Source organism: Myotis davidii, unplaced genomic scaffold (assembly GCF_000327345.1).
Source record: "Myotis davidii unplaced genomic scaffold, ASM32734v1 scaffold409, whole genome shotgun sequence".
NCBI lineage: Eukaryota > Metazoa > Chordata > Mammalia > Chiroptera > Vespertilionidae > Myotis > Myotis davidii.
Genome location: NW_006374611.1, coordinates 519,689 through 544,325, shown reverse-complemented (window position 1 = coordinate 544,325; position 24,637 = coordinate 519,689). Strand labels below are relative to the sequence as shown.

The following is a 24,637-nucleotide window of genomic DNA, read 5'->3' as shown; positions in this document are numbered from 1 at the left end:
CAAGAGAAAGACAGTCAGTTACCTACAAGGGAGTACGACTGTCAGCTGATTTCTCAACAAACTATGCAGGCCAGAAGGAAGTGGCAAGAAATATTCAAAGTGAAGGATAGCAAGAATCTACAACCAAGATTATGCAGCAAAGCTATCATTTAGAATTGAAGGTCAGATAAAGAGTTCCACAAATAAGAAAAAGCTAAAGGAAGGAGTTCATCACCACCAAATATGTTATCTATCAACAATTGAATCTAAAAATCAAAAGAATAAAAAAATCCGATGAACAGAATAAACTGATGAATGGAATAGAATCAAGAGCATGGAAATGGAACAGACTGACAATTCTCAGAGGGAAGGGGGCGTAGGGGGTGCAGGAAGAGATCAGACCAAGATTTTACATGCATGTATGCATTACCTATGGACATAGACAATAGGGTGGTGGGGGCCTGGGGCAGGGTGGGAACCGAGGGGAGGGGAGCTATGGAGGGAAAAAAGAGGGACATCTGTAATATCCCTCTTTTATTAATAAAGATTAATTTTTAAAAAAGAATGTTAGGGGGGGAAAAAAAACTAATTCTCAAATTGTCCCCCTTAAAAATCAAATTGCCCCCCCTGTGGGGAATGAACCACTGGACTAGACAGAAGGGCCTCAGCTGTTGCAGATAATAATATGGAGTCATCTTAAAACATGAATAGCATCACAAAAACAAGAATGGGTCACAATGAAAGTCCATATTCAGTAGCTCATCTATGAAAAATTTTCCAAGTCCAAGACAATATATCACTTCTTTGAAAATGATATTTCTACAACAACCAAACAAGTAGTGTATGTTAGAGTTTATACTAATAGGATTTGACTACTTGATTGGATCACCTTTGATGAGGTAAACATACTCATTTACACTTTCTAATTTCCTAGTTACTGGGGCACTTATCTCATAATATACCCACACTTGATCCAATATGTATGTAGACTCAGGACACTTAAAATATTCTAGATATTATAGGAAAAATTGTTTATGACCATTAAGTTGGCAGTGATCAGATGCATCAACCTATTATGCTAACAAATGTTGATAGTACAAAAATCTTTGGAAAAATTTCAAAATATATCTCGAACTCTAGCTTTTACTTTCTTAATTGCACCTTCAATGACCTTTTATTATTCAATAAACATAGTTTCATAGTCCAATTAACCAAATGATTATTATACATATTTTTAAAAATATAACATGTAAATAAAAATATACACAATATAAAATAGTAGATATGGATATGTTCTCTTATTTACATATTTTAAACTTAGAATCACAAACCACAACAATGATTATTGAAGTACATTTAGTGTTGTGAGAGTTCTTTGATAACTGCACCTCTGAGTGGTCTGGTCATGCATCAGCTTCCAATCTACTTTGGTTAAGGCCATTTGGTATCATTTGCACATCAAATACATAGTGAATATACCTATAGATCTCCTCAGCCTTTTGATGAGTTACTTGTGCATACATGGAGATTTCTTGAGGTGAGCTGAAAAATAAATTAGACCAAGAAAAACCATTACATGGCTGCTCTGTCTGTGGAGTAGCCCTTCTCTCGCTGTTTCACTAATAAACTTTCACTTTAATCTCTAAAAAAAAAAATTACACTAGAACTTTTGACTTACAAAGTTTATTATCTTGCTTAAAGAACACCAAACATAAAAGCCTTTAAGAAAATCATCTCTTCCTAGAAGTGCTAGATTACAACATTCCATGTAAATGCTCTCTGTCTAGTTTCCTATAGAGCTCTAAACTCTTCAAAGACAATGTCTGTCTCCGGCGCCCCCCCCCCAATTAATGGTCTCAGCTTCATGCAGTGACTTACATGTTGGCAAGAAAAAAGTCTCTACTGAATGAAATACTCTAACAGACTAGCCTATACCTTTTAAAAAATATATTAAAATTTCCAAAAATGCTTCTAAGAATCATTTAAATGTAACCATTTAAAAATATTAAAACAAACATACCTGTTGGTCATCTTTTTAACAGAAGAAAACTGGTGACACATATTTAATGCAGTTATATAACTTACATTGGGAATACTTAGATAAAATTGAAGTGCTTCACATTTATTACTGTTCACTGTTGGAACTTGAATACCAACATTCTTTCTTTGCTCCACTAAAGACAGTTCCTTTAGCAAATCTGCAGTTTCCTCTTGGCAGGAACTGAAAAGAATTCGAATTCCAGCACCAATTAAGGTAGTCAGCAGGTTGTCATAGCTCTTTGTTCTCTTAAACATCCTGGATGTGTCTCCTAAATATTTCATGTTTAGGAAAATGCAAACATTAGTAACTTACATTAACTAGAATCAGAATACTATATATTAAAATCCCAAGATCTACACCATTAAAAAAAACTAGTGCCACATTATTTATTGATAAGCCCTACAGCTAAAGATTTAAAGGTTCTGAGATAAAATATGGAAACTGTCTTTATGAGTGTCTTGAATTGGAATCAACATAGGAAGGTGGGTAGGCAGGGAAGAGCTTATATTCATAGATAATTCATTCCTAAAGCCAAGGCCACATTACTTGACTCTAATAAATTTTTCATAATGCTACTAGCAATGATGAACTCAGTTTAACTGATACAAAATTATCTTACGTATTTATTCCAAGAGTAACTCAATACTCTACACACCCATTTTAATGTTATCTTTAACTCTTGCCTATTAATTTACTCCCCTAACTTTCCCACTTATTTTCTTTCCACATATTACCTATATTTTCTTTTGGGCATTCTTTATATGCCAAAGAAAGGTACTTTTCTATAACTTTTGACATATTACTCTCCAATATACTTCAAAATATGTTGATAAAGATTAAATTACTGAATTTTAGAAGTAAAAGGACCCAAGAGATCACCTAATCTAAAGCCCTCAATTGTTAAACTAAAAAATAAAAAGGATTACTGAAAGATACAGTTATTTGTCCAAGATTATGTGGTTCACCAGTGAAAGCATGGGGATAAAAAGGTACATTGTTCAATTACCAAACAAATCTATACTAATAAAAGGGTAATATGCTAATTAGACCAGACATCTTCCAGACGCCCCTCTGGACAAAGCCATGGTGGCGGGGCCAAGGCAGGGGCTGTTAGGGGCGATCAGGCTGGCAGGGGAGAGCAGTTAGGGGGATCAGGCCGGCAGGCAGATGAGCGGTTAGGAGCCAATGGTCCCGGATTGCAAGAGGGATGTCCTTCTGGACAACCTTATCTAGACAAAGCTGGGGCTGTGAGGAAAGTCTGGGTCCCGGGTGCCAGAGGGAAGCCAGTGCCGGCAGCCGGGGGAAGGAAGGCCTACTCTTACATGAATTTCGTGCATCGGGCCTCTAGTGTTTTACATAAACTACATTTTTTCCTTTTACTTAATGACTGTACAATCTTGAATTCTTGAATAGTCGCTTTCACCTACATGATTTCACTTAATCCTCATAACATCACAAGTATATTAACTCCTCAGAGGGAGTGATTTTTCAATGCAACATCACATAGATATAGACACCAGAACTCAGTGCATTTTATGATTTCATTTCCCATGATCCTTTCACTATTCTCAGTGACTCCCATAGTAATTCCCCAAATGAAGCTCCAATTCTGCATTTCCAAATGCATCCTCGGCATCCATTTCAGTGACCTATTGAGAACTCAATCTTGTCCCTCAAATCTGCTTCTCATGTTTATAATATCAATAAACAGCACCACTACCTAACTGTCCAATAACCAAAAAATTAATCAATTTAAGAGTAACCCCACCAACTCCTGTTAATCCTGCTTCCTAAAACTCCTGAATGCTTTTTCCCCGCCACTGCTTTATTTAAGGCCCTCATTTTTCTGGGGCACCTTAAAAAGACTTACGCTTGGTTCACTTGCCTTCAATTTATCACCCTTTAATTCATAAGCTGCATTTAAACACAACTACTACTGAAAAACATTATGTACATATGAAATGAGTCAGGTATTGTAAGAGCTTTCCACATCCTGACAATAGATTGAACTAATTTAATCAAGTTCCTTTACAGATTTATAAACAAACATTTAAAAATACAAACCTGTTTTTTCTCTGTCCTTTTCCACAATCACACATATTCTTTCAAACATGCTCTGTAGGTACTGGATCTGGTCAATGAACTTGTTTTTATTAATACTGTTTAGCATCTCAGATTGATACCTCCTTTCCACCACCATGCGGTTACTCACAATGTAATCACAACCATTAAGAGGACAAACCTCTACTTGAAAGCCATGAATTGCTCTTAGGGAAGAAATTATTTCTGAACCAGAAGTGATTTCACGGCTGTCTACAAGAATACAAGTTCTCTGGCCTTCCTGTGGGAGTCTAAAAGAAGCATGTGTGCCAGCCAAACATGGTCTTGAGTTGGAATTGTAAGTTGTTGAAGTGCTAGAATCTTCCAAAGAACTACCAACCTGAAAATGCAGAAAACATCGATCATAAACAGGTTAAATATATGTTAGCACCATAAGCCCGAAGATGATTTTCTTTACTGATACTCTTTTTTCTTCAACATGGCCAAACCAACTATATAGATGAAGAACCAAGCCGCCATTCACGGAAACCTAGTAGGACAACTACAATTCTTTTAAAAAGGGTGTGTGTGTGTGTGTTGATGAGAATGTGAAAAAACTTGAACATACTTTGCTGGTGGGAATATAAAATGGTATACCCTCCAAAAGTTAAACACAGAATTACCATATGACCCAGTAATTCCACTCCTAGGTGGAAATACTTCCCAAAGTAGTCAAAACACATTCATATACTTGTATACCAATGCTCATTAATTTTGGGAAATTCTCAGCCACTGCCTGGTCAAATATATCTCTTACCCTCTTTGCTCTTAATTCCAATTACATGTATGTTAGCCTATTGATACAGTCCCACAGCTTTTGGATGCTCCATTCGTTTTTTCACTGTTTCTCAGCTTGGGTAATTTCTATTGTCCTTGCTTTAAATTTGTTTGTTGTTTTTATGGCTGTATTGGGTCTATGATGGGCCCATTGAAGACAACCTTTATCTCTTTTACCATGTTTTCCATTTCTAGCATTTCCATTTTATTATTCTTTATATTTTTCATTTCTTAGATGATATTCCCTATCTATTCATGCATTTTTGTTTAAGCCTTTAACATATAAATCCTGGCTGGCTATTTTAAATTCCCTGTCTGATTCTGATAGGTCGTATCGGGAGTGTGGTTCTTAAACACGTGTTTTTTTCTTCCTCTTATGTACTTTGTAACTTTTGGTTGAAATCCAAACATCTTGTGTAGGACAGCAGTAACTGAACAAATAGTATTTATGCCTAGAAACAGGTATGCTTTTCTTTTGCTAGGCCTTACTTAGGGTGTGCGGTTGAGTAAACCTAGTCAAACATTTCGTTGGGTTTGGATTTTCTTATTGCTATGATTACTCTAGGTACAACCAGAGGCTTTAAACTTGGTAGTGCTACTTTGTAATTAGGGTGGGGTGAGCTGCCAGATAATTTTTCTCAATGTCCTCTCAGCTTTAGGTCTTCTCTGTGAGCCTGAGCCTCAGAAAGCTTCTCTTCCCATTCCGTCATTCCAGTCAGCAGATTGCTTTTATTTGTTACTTAGTGCTTGCTAGCCTGGCTGGAGGGAGCACTAGGAGCATCTTGTTGGGGCCAGGAGGGGGGAGAGGATAGTGAGGGAAGGGTAGTGGGGGGTATTCATATTGTCCTGGTTCAGCCTGTCTTGAGCAGGACTTGTGTCCCAGTCTCAGAGGTGGAACCTTCTCAGTGATCTTGCCCTGCCTCCTAGGGACTGGAGATCCCTAATGTTCTAGCCCAAGATGTTTTCCTGACACTTTCTCGGCTATGGAATTTTGTTGTTGTTGTGTCCTTCCTCCATCTGCAAAGGGTCTTTGCCTAAGCCAGCGGTTCTCAACCTGTGGGTCGTGACCCCTTTGGGGGTTGAACGACCCTTTCACAGGGGTCCCCTAAGACCATCGGAAAACACATATATAATTACATATTGTTTTTGTGATTAATCACTATGCTTTAATTATGTTCAATTTGTAACAATGAAAATACATCCTGCATATCAGATATTTACATTACAATTCATAACAGTAGCAAAATTACAGTTATGAAGTAGCAGCAAAAATAATTTTATGGTTGGGGGTCACCACAACATGAGGAACTGTATTAAAGGGTCAAGGCATTAGGAAGGTTGAGAACCACTGGCCTAAGCCCTTAGGGTTTGCTGTTCTATCCCTAATGGCTTAAAGCTTAAAGCTTTTTGTTCCATAGGGGAGAAGGAACAATGAGTTTTGGTGCCTTCTCCACAGGAACTGCTGATCACTTCCTGCAGCAGGAAAAAGGTTTTCTGATTCTCAATCTTCCCTGTGAACACCTGGTGAGTCTGTGAAGAAGAGTGCAGGAGTGGTTGCAAATTCCCCTTATGTCTGCAACTTCCAGGGATTCTAAACGCTCATGCTAGTTCACTGCCTTTTGCAATGAAGTTTTAGCTAAATTCTTCTTCCCAGACAGTACAGTGCCAGTGACTCTCCCAAGTCTCATCAAGTCTCTCATTGAAAGCACTTGTCTCTCCTTAGATATCAGACTAATTGGTTGTCCTGCAACCTCAACTCCAATAAAAATAAATCTCTGATATTGTAGATTATCTGGATTTTTTAATGGTTATTGTTACACGGAAGAGAACAATGCTCTTTCCAGCTTCCTACCTCCTAAGCTAAATATAGATGTCATAATTACTCAGAACTAATCTTTAAAATACATTCAATATTCAATTTCAAAACACAAAAAAGAATAAGTGTAATGAAGAAATGGCCACTAAAAACAAACAAACAAAAAATACCAGAAATATGTACTTATCTTGGAGTAGAAAACGGCTTTCTAAACATGACAATGAAGTCAGAAACTATAAAGAAAATAATGGCAACTGTATAAAAAAGTACCTCTTCCTATGGCAAAACTACTACAAACAAAAGAAAAAGGTAAATGACAGACAAGGAATGCTGTTTGCAATATACATGACAAAGTACAGTTTTTGACAGATATTTAGTCTGTGTTCTGTCTACTCAAATTTACCTCAAAGTCTTTCCCCTTCTAATTTCAAGTATGAAGAATCATATTTTCTAGAATTGTAGTACTGGGTATAGAAGAAAATTTAAAACCCATTCAAGTTAAAATCTGTGTATCTTTTCCACAATCCTCAGAGTATTACTAGCCTATGTCTGTTTTTCAGTTAGAGCAGGCCACAGTGGAAATGTAGATAGTGTTTACAGGCCTTCAAAGTACTGCGCATATATTGCCTACCGTGACCCTTGGGATTACTATCTGTATTCTATAGCTGAGGAAACTGAGGCTCAGAGAAATTGATCTCCAATCTATTATAAAATGTAATCTAGTTCCTTTATCCTAATTGTACCTTTGAGAAATAACTTTGGGCAATAAAAGCCTGAGGACAATTTAAAACAGGCCAATTTAAGAGCTGTTGTGTGGACATTGTAGCATATTGGTAAGGCAGAATAGACTGAAATACCTGGAATAAAAGAGAAAGAAGTCTGGGTCTAGGTCTCACTCCTAAATGACAATTAAGGAAATAAATCAATATTTACAGTTAGGGAATTCCTAGTACTATGACTCTAATTCCTATTTTAGTAAAACTACTTAACTATAAACTCTTAAAAACTGAAAATGGTGTTAAGGATTATTTAAGCAACAGCAAAATAGGGGAAGCTGGAAACTGGACTCCTCAGCCATTCTGGAAGGAAGGAAATTAGGTAGTGCCCGTAAACTCCTCTCCCCAATAAAGAGATGAGTTACATACCTGAAGCCTTAAGTGGGGGAAAGAAAAGTTAATCAGGGTGCTGGGCCTAGTTCTGAGTATGTAATTTCTATTAAATTTACCTTGCAGAAAGGTCATTTTTCTACAGCCTTTTAATGAAATTAGCAAGTTTCCTTACAGTGTTATTAAGAAAACTATTACCATATTTAAAAAATTATAGCCTAAGCACCCATATCTGAATTACCCATAAAATTTAATGCTATTTTCTTATTTGAAGAATTTCAACATTAGCTAATTTTTCTTTGACCTAGTTATTTAACACAAACATACAAGAAAGGAAAACAAAACAAAAACAACTTTTGGTAAACATATGAAGGCTTTTTCCTCTACTTTGCTCCATACCTTCAACTGAATTGGAAAATTTCTACAGTCCTTCTGTGAATCAACAGCAGTGAATGATGGTGAGAAAGATTCAATTTTATTTCGGCTCTGAGGTTTGGAGCCCAAGGCATAAGAAGCCATATCCTTTACATTAAGTAGTGTCTGTTGTCTCTGCTTTGGCAATTGATTAACAATTGGATTAGAATGGTTCTTGGACTGCAAGGAAGACCCAGAATACACTGAATTCAAACCATGGTCCTGTTGTTTGCTCTTTTTAAAAGTGCTTGCGTTAATCACAATATTGGATTCTGTTTTATCATTTACGTTTTCCTCCTCACTTGAATCATCCAGTAAAATAATTCTGGATAATTTCTTTTTGGAACGTGCACAATTCGGTCCCATCTTCTTTTGTTTTAGCTTTACTGAACGTCGGGTTTTATATTTTTTACTCCCATTTGCAAAGCAATCTTCAGTTATTAAATTAAAATCAACAGACACTTCTTCACTTGATTGACTTTTGCAAGACTCCTCTTCATTAACACAAAAACTGTCTTCTAAATAGGTTTCATCTTGTTCAGGAATCTACAATAAAAATACAAATAAGAAATTACATGCCCTAGGGTTTGGCTCAGTGGATAGAGCTTCGGCCTGCCGACTAAAGTGTCCCATGATCAATTCAGGCCAAGGGCACATGCCTGGGTTGCTGCAGGCTCGATCTCACCCCCTTTCCCCATGGATTCTGTTTTATCATTTACCAGCCAATCAATGATTCTCTCACATCATTGATGTTTCTCTTTCTCTCTCTCTCTCTCTTTCTCTCTCTCTCTCTCTCTCTCTCTCCCTCCCTCCCTCCCTTTTTCTCCTGAAATTAATGGGGGAAAATTACAAATTTCTTTCATAAAATCAGCCTGTAGTTAACATATTCTTTTAAATACATGAGATATTTATCAATACTTATTTAACTTTATTAATTCAGTCATTTGTTCAACTAACATATACTGAATATAGTCTTTGTGGAAGAAAGTAGGGACTTTGGAGATAAAAACAATATAACTCTCTTCCCTCTAGAAATTAACAGTCTAGTGTAGGTAGCCAGAAAAAATAAACAGTAATATATAAGCAATGTGGTAAGTGCTATATAATAAAGACAATGGACATGAAAAAAAATGAATGACTATATTACCCAGATGAACATGTCAATTTATAAACAAATAAGACTAATATAAAAATGTTAACCATAAATAAAAAATAATCTATAATTTTTAGAATTAACATTTTTATGAAAAAAAGTTTCAACATATAAGAATTAAAAGGGTGCTTGCAGGAGGCAGCCGATCAATGATTCTTTCTCATCATTGATGTTTCTATCTCTCTCTCCTTCTCCCTTCCTCTCTGAAATCAATAAAAATATATTTTTTAAAAATTTAACTAGTTGCCCTGGCTGGTGCGGCTCAGTTGGTTGAATGTCCCCCCCATGTACCAAAAACTTACCAGTTCGATTCCCGGTGAGGGCACATACCCAGTTTCAGGTTCAATCCACAGTCGGGACACATGAGGGAGGCAACCAAAGGATGTTTCTCTCTCTCCTTCTTTCTCCCTCTCTTCAAAAAATCAATAAAAACATATTTTAAAAAAATTTAATGAGTAGGTGATGAACTTCCTTTAAACATTCTCCTAATTAGAAAATAATTTAATGGCATATGCTAATTAACTGAAATTAAAGAAAGAATAATTTGATCAAAATAAGGACTAAAAGGGATTTTGAGCATTCATTTAGTCCACCTTCCTAATTCAGAGCAGAAATTAACCCAAGTAACTCTGATAGTTTAGTTTTAGAAATAAAATGGAGATTTCATTAATAGGAAAATATTTCAACATCACCTCAGGAAATTCTCTACTATATCTCTGGAGTTTATACCTGTGAGAAAATGTTTATGTTGTTATGTTTCTTATGGACCATTTTGTACCGGCTGCTCATCAATGGACTGTGCACAGATTTCATGTAAATAGCTCTCATTTCAGAATCTGTGTAAAGATAATAAGAATTTCAAATAGCAAAATGATTTAAATGAAAACTAGAAAAGTATTTAACTTTGACCTATTCCAAATTCACATGATTCAAACCTTGTAGAATTATTTTACACAAAACGCTTTTAATGTATAAAAAGATGTCTAAAAACAATTATTTAAAATGCAGTTAGAAGTTTTGCGTTTGAAATCAGACCATCTAGTTGGGTGATCACAGACAATTTATTTAAGTGCTCTACCTTAGCTATCTCTCTCCTCTGAAAATGAGGATTAGCATGGTGCCTTTTCATGAAAAAAAATAAGTGTATACAGAGACCTCAGGACTGTAGCTGATTTATAGAAAGTATTTGGTAAAACACAAGGAATCCAGGCCAAAAAACAGTCAAAAACAATAAAAACCAGACAATAGTATGTGTGTTTCATTATTTTCAGTCAAGTTAAATCTGAAAAGCACACAATTTTCTATTTATGCCTATATGTTCAAGGTTATAATCAGAAAGCAACTTAATTTTTGTTTCCCATTTCTCCTACATTTTAGAGTGATTAATTGACATCATCTATTTTGAGGGGTGACTACTAATTTGAAGACTATAGTGCTTGCTACAAGATATATAAATTTTTCTTTAAAACTATTTCCCTTATCTTCAACTATTAGATATCCTCCTGACTCATGCTAAATCCCTACAAACTTAATGAGACCCTTACTTCCAGTTTAATGTTCAGAAGGATTCAAAATCAAGGAGCTTTCAGAGAGTTTTTTTTTTTCATTTGTTTCAGATTGTTTCTAGATATAATTTATATACTGTAAAATTCATACTCTTTAGGGTACCAGTTCTGAGTCTTGACAAATGCATTGTTATGGCAACCATAATCTATTTACTATCCCTACAGTTTTATTTTTCCAAAATGTTGTATAAATTAAGGTATATAGTATGTAGCCTTTTGAATCTGGCTTTTTTCACTAAGCATAATGTGAGATTCCTATGCTTCTCATTTTGTAAAGTTTTAGCAAAGAGTACTTGAAAATGAAACATGAAAAAAATGTGAATTTTGAGGTTTAAAAAAAACCACTTTGAAATCCTACGTATTTCAAACATACTGTGTCTAACATGGAGTTTCAGATCTCTCTACTCTTCAACCCCACTGCTCCACAGGCAGCCTTCCAATGTCAGAGAGCAGCAACGACATCCCCCCTGTGCTCAAGCCCACTGACTCCTCTTTTCCTCTCTAATCCATCGAAAATCCTGTCAGCTGTACATATCCTGAATCCAATCTCTGTCACCCTCTCACTGCCAACACCTTGGTAGCAACCACTATCACTCCTTGATTAGATTACTGCTATAGCCTGCTAAACGGTCTCTTCCACTTTTGCTCCCCTATAGGCCATTCTCAACACAGAAGGAAGAGTGACACGGCTACAATAAGTCAAATCATGAGCTGGTTGCTCAGCACCTCTCTGATCTCTCTTCCTACTACTCTCCCTCTTCCTCATTCAACTCTAGGCACAATGCCTTCTTTGAACATGCCAGGCACACTCCTGTCTCAGGACCTTTAAACTGGTTGTTGTCTATGCATCAATATTCTCCAACCAGATTATCCTATAAACCTGCAATAGCCACTTCTATTAATAAATATCAAGTACAATACCAAGCAACCTTATTCTGTAAATTATATCGGTATCAATGATACAGCACTGAAAACTTTGTCTTTAAGACCTTTTTCCTTTAAAGGCAAGAACTGTTACTGGCAGGGTAGTTCAGTTGGTTAGAGTATAGTCCCAGTTCACCAAGGTTGTGGGTTCAATCTCTGGTCAGGACACATACAAGAAACAACCAATGAATGCATAAGTAAGTGGAACAACAAATCAATCTCTCTCTAAAATCAATTTAAGCCCGGCTGGAGTGGCTCAGTGGTTGAGTGTCGACCCATGAACTAGGAGGTCACAGTTCAATTCCCAGTCAGGGCACAAGCCCAGATTGTAGGCTCAATACCCAGTAGGGGACATGAGGGAGGCAGCTGATCAATGATTCTCATCATTGATGTTTTTATCTCCTCTCCCTTCCTCTTTCTAAAATCAATAAAAATACATTTAAAATAAATTAATTAAATAAAATCAATCTTTATAAGTGATTAAAAAATAAAATAAAGGCATGGACCTTGGGAAACTTTGCTGTCTTAAATTATATCAGGAATTACAAGAGCAGAATAAGTGGCAAGATCTGTAAAAGATCAAAACACTGAAAAGCCCAACAGAATCTTCCTCTCCTCAGTTATAGCCCATTTGAATCATCTTCTTCTTTTTTTTTTTTTCATCTTCTTTTAATGTATTGTGTATAAGATCTGCTCCAGCACTGTTTGGAGAGAGTATTTACCAAAAGTACATCTCCCCTCCTTGGCAAATTTAACAAAGTGAGCTTTGTGCCTCAGCTTGTTTGCACAATCCATATTGCTAACCTCTTCATCTCCTCTGGAGTTTGATGAAGTGTCACCTTCTCAATGAGGTCTACCCTCCATACCCTATATAAAATTACAGCTTGTCCAGTATTAATCCTCCAAACCCCTGCAAATCCTCAACTTACTCAACTTACTCCATTTTTTCATTTCTCTATAAATTTTTCATCTTATACTAAATAATTTAGTTATTATGTGTATTGTTTCTCTCCCTCCATTCAAACGTTAAAGGCAGAGATTTTTGTCCATTTTGTTCACTAATATAGCTTCCTCAAGAATGTTACATAGTACTAGACACAATAGGAACTACATACTTGTTATATAAACATTTGATACTGGGTCAGCCAGGTTGCTCTGGAGATAAATAATCAAATTAGCAAAAGCCTATAAATAACCAAATCTAAAATAAAGCAAATATTATAGAATTTGAATGAAAATGACCAAATATTTCAGTCATACCAAATTTAATTCCCTTTAAAGTCAAGGTTATTTGAAAAGTAACTAAAATATTTAACTAAAACCACATAAAAGCATTGAAAATTAAAAGAAAAAGAAGCATCATTTACCATTTATGGCCTGTGAAAGTTGAGTCTCATCATTTAAGAAGTCAAGTAATGAGGAATCTTTTTCATTTTCAGAATCATCATTTTCATCTGATGAAACACATTCTGCATCTTCTTGGGAAAGTTCTGCTTGATCATCTAAAAACTTCCTAGCTACAAGCTAAGACAAATTAGAAAACAAGATGATACTGATAAGAAAATCATTTACTTTCCTTAAGTAATTGGAAATACTTCTGGAAAATGAATTTCTTCCCAATGCTTTTTAAGACAAAAAATAAAAACAGAAAACTGCAAGAAGATTTGATAAAGTAGCATAGCTATTTAAATGTCTTCTGATATTCTTATAAGTACCACAACAAGCTAAGACAAATTAGAAAACAAGATGATACTGATAAGAAAATCATTTACTTTCCTTAAGTAATTGGAAATACTTCTGGAAAATGAATTTCTTCCCAATGCTTTTTAAGACAAAAAATAAAAACAGAAAACTGCAAGAAGATTTGATAAAGTAGCATAGCTATTTAAATGTCTTCTGATATTCTTATAAGTAAAATAAGTACAAGTCAGCATTTCAGCTTATTGAATGTTTTCCTTTTACTAATAAGCATAAAGTTTCCTGACAGGTCTTACAGTTATTTTAATTTTTGCCACAAAAGGACTGATCAAAAAAAAAAAGGTGCTAAGAATTATTTTCCAAGGATTTAAATATTGGATAGAGATAAGAAAAACAATATACATGATTGTTTAGCACGTCAACCCAATATGCCAAGATTGCAGGTTTGACCCTGGTCAGAGCATATATAAGAATCAACCAACGAATGCATTAAATAAGTGGAAAAACAAATCAATGTTTCTCTTCCCCTCTCTCTCTCAAAATCAATAAATAAAATAAAATTTAAAAAAACAGCAAGTACTCTAAAACTCAAATTTCTGCCTCAGATTTTCTTCAATTTGAATCTTAAATTCTCAACACACTAGTTTCTTCATTTAGTCACTAAAAATAACTCAACACTGCATGATAGTTTCAAAACACAAAAGTACTTTTTAAATTGGAATTGAGATTTTAATTCCAATTAAAAAAGTAGGGTAAAAATATATTTTTACTTTGGGATTTTTTTTCTATAGAGAAATTATAGAGTCCTGACTGGTATGGCTCAAAGGTTACAGCGTTGGTCTACACACCAAGGGTTTCAGGTTCGATTTTGGTCAAGGACACGTACCTGGATTATAGGTTTGATGCCGGTTGGGGGTGTGCAAAAGATAACCAATAGATGAGTCTCTTTCAACACTGATGTTTCTCTCTCCCTCTCACCCTCTCCTTTCCCATTCTTTCTAAAAATCAATGGAAAAATTATCCTCAGGCCTAGCCAGCGTGGCTCAGTGGTTGAGGATCAACCTATGAACCAGGAGGTCAGGGTTCAATTCCTGGTCAGGGCACATGCCCTGGTTGTGGGCTCCATCCCTAGGAGGTGTGCAGGGAGCAGCTGATCAATTATTCTCTCTCATTCCCTTCCTTTCCTCTTTGAAATCAATAAAAATATATTTAAAAATATAGATCCTCAGATAAGGGTTAAAAAAGAAATTATAGAGAGAAGTTTACTTCTGTATAAAATCTAATGTTCTTTAAATACATATCCTATATAATAAAAGGCTAATGTGCAAACAAACCAAATGGTGGAACAACTGGTACAACCGAACAACTGGTTGCTATGACATGCGTTGATCACCAGCGGCGTGTGTGTTATTATTAGATAGGATTTCCTAATCTCAAAGGATGTTGCTTTTATTTTCTTTTTTAAAGTTGGCCTAACATTTTCTTGTTAGAAAAATAAAATATTCTCACAACCCAGAGCCCTGTTACAAATACATAATACTTAAGAATTGATAAGTACTAAAATACTAAATTAGGCAATATGTGTAATACTATTATAACATTCATTCAATTACATCAAATGTATTTGATGAAAACTTGTTTCCTTTAGAAGATCCTGAGGATTTCACAAAATATAATCTATATATATAAAAGCCTAAGTGACCATTATGATGAAATGACTGGAATGACAGGTTGCTATGACATGCACTGACCACCAGGGGGCAGATGCTCAATGCAGGAGCTGCCCCCAGCCTACAAGCCCCGATCGCTGATGGGGCCTGCCAGCCAACCTCCCGGTACCTCCCCCTGGCCAGCAGGGCCCCTGGGCTGGGACGGGAACCAGGGGTAGGTGGTGGCAGGTGCGGCCCCTTTCCCAGGTTAGAAAAATAAAATATTCTCACAACCCAGAGCCCTGTTACAAATACATAATACTTAAGAATTGATAAGTACTAAAATACTAAATTAGGCAATATGTGTAATACTATTATAACATTCATTCAATTACATCAAATGTATTTGATGAAAACTTGTTTCCTTTAGAAGATCCTGAGGATTTCACAAAATATAATCTATATATATAAAAGCCTAAGTGACCATTATGATGAAATGACTGGAATGACAGGTCGCTATGACATGCACTGACCACCAGGGGGCAGATGCTCAATGCAGGAGCTGCCCCCAGCCTACAAGCCCCGATCGCTGATGGGGCCTGCCAGCCAACCTCCCGGTACCTCCCCCTGGCCAGCAGGGCCCCTGGGCTGGGACGGGAACCAGGGGTAGGTGGTGGCAGGTGCGGCCCCTTTCCCAGGGGGGCTGGCTCCCTCCTCAGGGCCAGCAGCCAACCTCCCAGGTCTCTCCCACCTGATGCAGGCCCTGATCACCCAGGTGCCCACCCACTACGGTGGCAGTTGGCGATTGCCTGATCGAGGCCTGCTGGCCAACCTCCTGGGTCCCTCCCCACTGCCGGCAGGTCCTGATTGCCCGATCTGGGGCTGAGCCCCAGGCTGGGACAAGGAACTGGGGATGGGTGGCGGCGAGGGAAGGAGGAGGCGGGGAGGCAGGGAACCTGATCGGCTGTGATCGCTGGCCAGACCTAGGGACCCCCACCCATGCACAAATTTCATGCACTGGGCCTATAGTTAGGTCTATAAATATAGTTATCAAGATCAGTTCAAACATACAGGAGTCCTTTCAAACCAAAGAACTACTATAAGAAAAACAAACTTTGACTAGGGAGGCCTATCACTGTATCTTTTACAGAATAATATAAAACTAATCAAAAGACTCAAAAAAAGTTTATCAATAACATTTCAATTAAAAGGAATAATTTTAGTTTAAAATGGATTCATTACATTATCAATGTTTTATTCATTTCTGATAAATCAATTAAAGTGACTTTTTCTTGTTTTATATAAGTATAAAAGTGACTTTTCTTGTTTTATGTAAGTATAAAAATTAATATGAACTGATTGTATTTTTAATTAATTTTGCATAAAGTATCCTAGATTTCATTAGCGAATTAAAACACACAAGATTTCCTAATCTCAAAATTTAGTTACCAGCTATAAACTGATGACAAATGAATTTCATTAGCTATAAGACCTGCCTCCTACCCAAACTTCATATTCATAGTCACCAATGCTTGCCAGACACTGACACTTCATTATCAAACAAAAAACCTCAAACTCAAACATGTTCCACACTGAACTCAATTCTTTCTTGTCTTCTCTAGCGTTTGCCAAAGAGCCCAAGCCAAACACCAGAGTCATACTGGACTCCTTCCTTTCCTCCTTTCAAACCATTCAGTAAGCAAATGAAAGAATAAGGCCTTCTACAAACAGATCCAGACTTTTCTCCGTTTTCACTTCCTGGCACTCTTTGTAGAACAGTCCATTTAATAAAGAGATGCTGTTTCCAGCTGTGTCATTCTTCAAGCTCTGTTGACAATGCCTTCCCTTTTCCCTTCTCTTGCCTAAGGCCACATATGCTTAAGATTTAATAAGATTTTAACTTCAAGAAGCTTGACAGAGTTCCCAAAATCTAAGTGTTTCTGTTTTCTTATCATTCAACTTAAAAGATTATATTAAAATTATCCATTTCCTTATCTTTCTCTCCTAATAGATTGTAGGTGACTTAAGACAGTTCCAGGATATAATCATTACAGTATCTCCAGCATCTCGCATAGTAGATACACAGTAAGTATTTAATGAACATTGATGAATTGCTAACATGTATTGACAAAAGTAGAAATCGTTTTTAAAACAAGTATAAAATTAAAATAGAAATTCTAATCACATAGTATTTATTATCCATTTTTCTGCTAACTACGTTCCTGTAAGATCATATGTACTTATGTTCACCTATACACATATTATTTTTGTAATATTTATTCTAATTGAATTACTATGCATTATCTATACATCATCTGTTTATATACTTACTTTCTTTGGAGGAACCCTGCGCTTTTTTACAGCATGAAGTGGAGAATCATTTTCACTATATTTCTGATCCTAGATAAATAGATAAAGTAAAGGGTAAAAATAATGAAAAGACATAAGGAGAAAGAAAAAGCCTGTATATGGTCACATTATTGTAATTACTGAATTACTCACCTCTGGGGATTCTAAAACATTTCCTTTTGCTTTTTTACTCTTTCTTCGGAAAATCTCATCACCTTCACTTTCATTGCTTGTTAACTGTTCATCTATAAAATTTATTTAAAAATAATGAATCTAGTCAATAAATTTAAGTTTATCCAACCACAAATACCTATTTTATTGATGGGTAAATAAGAATTATTTCTGTCACTCTCAAAAAAAGATAAGTTTTACGAAGTTTGGCAAAAAAAAAATCAACATGAGACCAAAAAATAAATAAAACAGTACTAGTAAGAAAATTAAGAGATGATAACTCTTGCTAATAAACATATTTGACTCAGGTTCATTTTTTAAAAATATAACTGAAAAGAGACCAGAAGAGTGTAAAACGTAATTCTATTAGTCGATGGTTTTAGAATTCATCTCTAAAATCTATGATAGTCTTCCTGCCTTTTTATCTTATTCTTTCTAGTTGAACAAGATAAAGCAAGAAAATGCAAGCTATAAAACAATATATATAAAGACCTTTTATGTATGTATGTAGCATATATATGTGCATATTCATATGTTTTTGTGCACAAGTATGAAATTAAACATTGGTAAGATATCAGCAAAATGTTGTAACTAAAACAACTTATCTGGGGGAATGAAAAGATTGCCAAAAACCAAAAAACAGCCCGAGCCAGTTTGGCTCAGTTGATAGAGCATCGACCTGCGGACTGAAGGGTCACAGGTCCGATTCCAGCCAAGGGCACATGCCCGGGTTGCAGGTTCGATCCCCAGAAGGGGGCATGCAGGAGGCAGCCAATCAATGATTCTCTCTCATTATTGATGTTTCTATCTCTCTATCCCTCTCCCTTCCTCTCTGAAATAAAAAAACAAAACAAAAAAACTCTTATGTATGAAATAGATGCTTCAAATATTCAGGTACTTAAACCAAAGCTTTAAGTAGGTCTTTTCATAAAATTTTGATTGAAGACACTTCTTTGTGTCTTTATGAAACCTGCTGTAAGAGCCTTGTTGTTATTTTAAGATACATTCATAAATTATTTGATATATTTCCCCTTCAAGAGGAAAGTCAGAATTCCTCTCCCCTTAAGTATAGGGCAGACTTAGTCACTTGCTTCTAACAAAAGAATATAATGAAAATGAAGGTGCCTTACTTCAGAATCTAGGTCATAAAAGTGATTGCAACCTCATCCTTGCTCTCTCTATATATCACTCACTCTGGAGGAATGCTACATTATCTATATATATATAAAAGCCTAAGTGGCCGTCCGACCTTTCGACTGGTAGCTATGATGTGCAATGACTACCAGGGGGCAGACACTCCGACCCACAGCTATGATGAACACTGACCACCAGGGGGCAGATGCTCAACACAGGAGCTGGCCAGTGACAGCAATTTTGCGAAGTACCCTCTCACACTCCGGGACCCCTCTGGGGATGTCAGACTACTGGTTTTAGCCCAATCCCTGCAGGCCAGGCCGAGGGACCCCACTTGTTGGAAGGATCCCATTCACTCTGCAGATGCCCTTTAAACCCCGGCGCCGCCCCAGTTGTGGCCAGCTGGGGAGGAACCGTGGGAAGTTGGCACCAGGGCATGTCTGGCCCATCTCGCCCAGTCCCATCCCACTGGCCACTTTCTAATTAATTTCCTTTCAATGTGCATGAATCAGTGCACCAGGCCTCTAGTAAGAAAATAAGAAGAAACCCTACGGCCCTGACCGGTGTGACTCAGTTGGTTGAGCGTCATCCCGTGCACCAAAAGGTTGATGGTTCAATTCCCAGTCAGGGTTCATACCCAGGTTTCGGGTTTGATCCCTGGTGGGGGTGCATGTGGGAGGCAGCCATTCGATGTTTCTCTCTCACATTGATGTTTCTCTCTATCTCCCTCCCTCTCTCTCTAAAAACACAGTTTAAAAAAATTCTATGGAGTCCTAGCGATTTGACTCAGTGGATAGAGCATCGGCCTGCACACTGAAGAGTACTGGGTTCGGTTCTGGTCAAGGCCACATGCCTGGGTTGCGGGCTCAATCTCCAGTAGGGGGCATGCAGGACGCAGCCAATCAATGATTCTCTCTCATCACTGATGTTTCCATCTCTCTCTCCCTCTCCTTTCCTCTCTGAAATCAATAAAAATATATGTTAAGAGAAAATCCTATGGAGAGGCCCATGTGGTAAGAAACTGAGGCCTCCCACCAAGAGCAATGTGCTCCTCCAAGCTTATCCAAGCCTTCAGATAACTCCATCCCTGACCAACGTCTTGACTGCAACTCCATGAAATATCCTGAGCCAAAACCACTCACTAAGCCACACATTAATTTCTGGTCTACAGAAATATGTTTGTTGTTTTAAGCCATTAAATTGGGAGTTGGGTGGGATAATTTGTTATGCGCAATAGAGAAATAATACAGGTTGCAGTACCTGGGAACAGTGGATTGCCATACGAAATAACTAAACGATGTAAAGAACTTTAGAACTAGATTAGGGGCAGAAGCTTGAAAGAACTTTTGAGAAGAGTTTTGGTGAAAGCTTAAAGAGACTCAAAGGAATTGTTTATAGCAACAATTTCTATGAAGATCAATGGCTACGTGTGAGAGGTTAAAGTAAGGAAAATCTTATTGGAAATTGGAGGAAAGAGAATCCTTTATGTAATGCCAGAAAGTTTAGCAACCTTCCAGTAACAGAGAAAGTAGAAAATGTGCCTAATGAATGAGGTGATCTAGCTAAGGAAATTTCTAGATAAAATGTTTAAGGTGTCATCTGTGCTTCTTGCCGTTAAAGTAAATTACAAGAGGAGAGAGAAGCTAAAGAAAGGACTATTAAATGTGAAACAAACTTGCTGGCTTTTGAAAATTCCCAACTTCTTGAGCTGGCAAACCATGTTACTAGTAAACTAAGAAATCTTCCAGGCAAAGATATAATTCAGAGGATTGCCAGGAAAACACTGTTCAGATACAGCTGAGGATATAACTGTATACAGTAGATCCTCGGGTTACGTCGGAGATCCGTTCCTATGGCGCGGAAATAGAAAGAGGGCTTTGGATTCCCAAATTTTTACTGAAAGAAAGTATGCAGAGAAAACTCCACGGGTGCTGTCTGTGAAAAAGGATGCTACCAAGCATCCAGAGAACAAAGAACCATGGAGAATTATTACCAGGCTTTGAATCTTAATCAAAGAACTTCTAATCCCACTTCTGCTGGATTTTAGAGTTGCTATGGAATAGAGATCCCTGTGTGCCTCTATCTCCCCTCCCCACGTTGAACAACCCCTCTTGAAAGCAGAGTACCCATGCCCAGTCAAGACTTCAAATAGCTGCAACCACAGGTGAAATCTGGAGTATAACCTCATGAGAAATCCTACGCTAAACCACCCAATTAAAAAACTCGTGAATTCCTAAACTATAGAAACTGTGAGATGAATGTTTATTTTAATCCACTAAATTTCTGGGCATAATCTGTTACACAGTAATAAAAAACTAACACAGCTGGTGTGGCTCAGTGGTTGAACGTTGATCCAGGAACCAAAAGGTCACTGGTTCGATTCCTGGTCAGTGCACATGCCCGGGTTGAGGGCTCAATCCCTAGTGGGGGCTGTGCAGGAAGCAGCTGATCTTGATTGATGATGTTTCTCTCTCATCAATGTTTCTAGCTCTCTATCCCTCTCCCTTCTTCTCTCTCTAAAAATTAATAAAAACATTAAAAAACATTTTTAAAATATATTTTATTGATTTTTTACAGAGAGGAAGGGAGAGGGATAGAGAGTTAGAAACATCGATGGGAGAGAAACATTGATCAGCTGCCTCCTGCACAGCTCCCACTGGGGATGTGCCCGCAACCAAGGTACATGCCCTTGACGGGAATCGAACCTGGGACGTTTCAGTCCGCAGGCCGACGCTATCCACTGAGCCAAACGGGTCAGGGCTAAAAAATAAATTTTTTAAAAAAGAAAGAAAACTAACATAAATTTACATAGTAAATTTCTCTTCATACTCTATGACAATAAAAATTCTACCCAGAGAGATAAACTTGAATAAATCCTTTTTACAAATGAGCACTCTATAATCCAACTTTTTCTTTTTTCATTATCTTCTAAGGCAGCTAGAATTAAATGCAGGACTCAGTTATAATAACCAAGTAATTCCAGAAGGCTTTCCTTTTAACTATAGCATCTATCACTGTATTTTCTTGTTTTTCTGTATCTGTGTAGAATTAGCTCACAGAAATGCAGATTCCCCAAGAGCTTCTGTGCTCTTATCTCAATCCTCCAATTAGTATTACTTCTCAACTATTTTGCTATATAAACCCTTTTCTTTACACTATCCCCTCAAAATTTTACACTTGCCTTCTTGTACTTTCCCCCACTATTTTATAACATCTAAATTCTCATTTTATTACTTTCAACATATCCATATTCCCAAGGAGCCAAAATGAAAATTTACATGTAAAAATCTAATCTAATCCGCTTCAACATTTTGACATTTTCTATATCTCCTAAACATCCACTATCTTAATATTCCTTTAGTAGTTCTTTACACATTTTACTGGTATCTTTTCAAAAGTGTATGTCACACAATTGTTTGTTTTACAGTCAAAGGCTAGGGCCAAATCTTACACTTCTATATTTCACAGTGTAATACCTCTCCAATGGCATGCATGCCCTAAATACATATGTAGATAAAATAATCACTAAGCATCAACTGTAAAAATATAGAATACATCAATTATCTAATTCAACACCCCATAAACTGAGCAATTTCATTTTGAAAAATTACAGAAGTTTATCTAGAGTAATTATTCTAGAAAGATGAAATCTTACCTCCAGCAGAATGACAGGATGGATGTAGATTGATTTGTTCCCCGTTTTTAGCCTTTTCTATAAAAAGTCCTGAATCATCAAAAGTTGAGTTCAATGTTTCTTTGAAACTTCGTGAATTTACTTTACTAGAATCTAGTGTCCTAGGCATTTCCTTTCTCCTTTTAGAGTTCAATGTGCTTGATTTAGAAAGGGGTGTACTCATAACTTTTTCCCCAACTGGCAAAGAAAACTGAGAATAACCAGGCAACATAAATTGTTTATTGTTTGCTATACTCAATGGAAAACGTGAAGAAGTTGGACTCTGCTTATCTTCACTTGATGAGATAGTAATGGTTCTACTCCTAGAACTATCAACATGATCTCTTGTTATTACTGCTTGATTTGAAACATAACTTGCATCACTTATCTCCTTGATATCTAAACATCTTCCAGGTAGATCATCTAAAGTTTTATTCTTATTTGTATTTGATGCATGTTCTAATATTTCATCATCAGAATCTGAAATACAAAATCCTAAATCAAAGGTAACAGAAAATAAATCCTTAGAGCAGTCAAGAACATATTCATCACTCTTCAGTTTTTCCTCATGTACACCTGTCAAATCTTCATGAGATTTAGTATTAGTATCATAGATAATTTGATCTTGGGGTTCAGAATTATTTTCTAACAAAAGTTCATCAGAAATTAAGAACTGAGAAACCAGTGCCATTTTGTTTATACAAGTTTTGTCTGACACATGTAAAGATTTGCATTCATTATTTGAGGGAGAAAGGCTCATATCATTAAATTCTGTATTATCTTCTTCAAATAGTGGTAAACTCTCATCCTGATCTGTGAACAATACTTGAAGCCCATTGTTATCAACACCACAATTGTTTTCTTCATCTAAGTATTGTGGAGGGCCTGTGTTTATTTGAGTATGATTGTTGGTTACTAAAGTTTCATTTTCAACATCTTTACGTACTTTATCATCATAGTCACAGAAGCTGGGCTCATCAACAATCTTATTAGTTGTACTATAAAGGCAACTTTTTTCAGAAGGATGATTAATAAATTTAAGTGAATTCAATTCTAAATTCTGTTGAGAACTGACAGTTGCATGTGATACCAAACAGGTAGATTTATTGTTTTGTAAATACTCTGTGCAGGGTGGGTAAAGCAAATTTTCAATTGCAGAACCCTTAGTAATTTCATGTTCCAAAACTGAGAGTTCACTGAGAGGTGGAGGAGAATGAGATAAAAATCTCTCTACATTAACTAGTACCTCTTTTGTAAGTGAATAACAATTATAAAATTGGTCATCTGTTCCAGCTATAACAAGCTCTTCCTCAAATGGAAGAAAAAAGCTATATAAAACAGATTTCTCATCACTAAAACTGTTATAACCAGAATCTAAAAAACTTCCAGTAAATGAATTAGTAGATTTATTTGTAATCTGACATTCTGTTAATAATCTACATGGCTGATTAACAACATTTTCATCAACAGCACATGTGGCAGCAACTTCATCTATATCTAATGCTCTTTTATCATTAAGGTCTACCTGAAAAATATTTTCAACAGTAGAATTGCCATCAGTATCTAAAGAATCCATAACAACATCATTATTTTCTTTTTTAGGCTGATCTTTTTTCCGTTTTTTAGAAGCTTTTTTCTTAAGAGAGACAATTTTAGTAGGTTTGATATGAGTCTGTTTAAAAATTTCAGCACATTCTTCATCAGATTCTGTCATTGAGAATAAATTGCCTTCATTTATATTCCTTATAAATGAATATTTCTTGTTACTAGTAAAGGTGCCATTGGCAAGAAGATTAGATTTGTTCCTGGGAGCACTAAATGTTGAGCTAACATCTTCCATTTGTAAATAAGATTTAATTTCCAATTCATAGCTGCATTCTCCCTATAAAGAAATGAAAAGGTCACAAGAAAACAAAACAAGCCAATTCTAAGAGATGAGTTTTACTCTATGTTAAAATATTTTCCAAACAATATTATTCAAATGATTTTCTTATACCTTAAAAAATTATTCTGATAAATAAAATTATAAATGAAACGACTGTGACATTAACATAAATTTCTTTAATCCGTTAACATTTTTGTTTCCCC

At 36.3% G+C, this 24,637-nt stretch overlaps 1 protein-coding gene across 1 annotated transcript in view; it reads right to left on the bottom strand.

The window, feature by feature from the left end:
* Positions 1-1,280: 1,280 nt before the first annotated feature.
* Positions 1,281-24,637, bottom strand: part of FANCM (Fanconi anemia complementation group M) — a 72,766-nt gene continuing 49,409 nt past the window's right edge. The window contains exons 14-23 of the mRNA XM_015557359.1: positions 22,532-24,431; positions 17,725-17,816; positions 17,554-17,622; positions 16,726-16,902; positions 13,243-13,399; positions 10,116-10,222; positions 8,219-8,779; positions 4,085-4,460; positions 2,000-2,288; positions 1,281-1,521 (exon numbers count right to left, since the gene is read on the bottom strand). Of these exons, the coding sequence (XP_015412845.1) occupies positions 1,383-1,521; positions 2,000-2,288; positions 4,085-4,460; positions 8,219-8,779; positions 10,116-10,222; positions 13,243-13,399; positions 16,726-16,902; positions 17,554-17,622; positions 17,725-17,816; positions 22,532-24,431 (3,867 nt within the window). The 3' untranslated portion in view covers positions 1,281-1,382. The remainder of the gene's footprint in view (positions 1,522-1,999; positions 2,289-4,084; positions 4,461-8,218; positions 8,780-10,115; positions 10,223-13,242; positions 13,400-16,725; positions 16,903-17,553; positions 17,623-17,724; positions 17,817-22,531; positions 24,432-24,637) is intronic.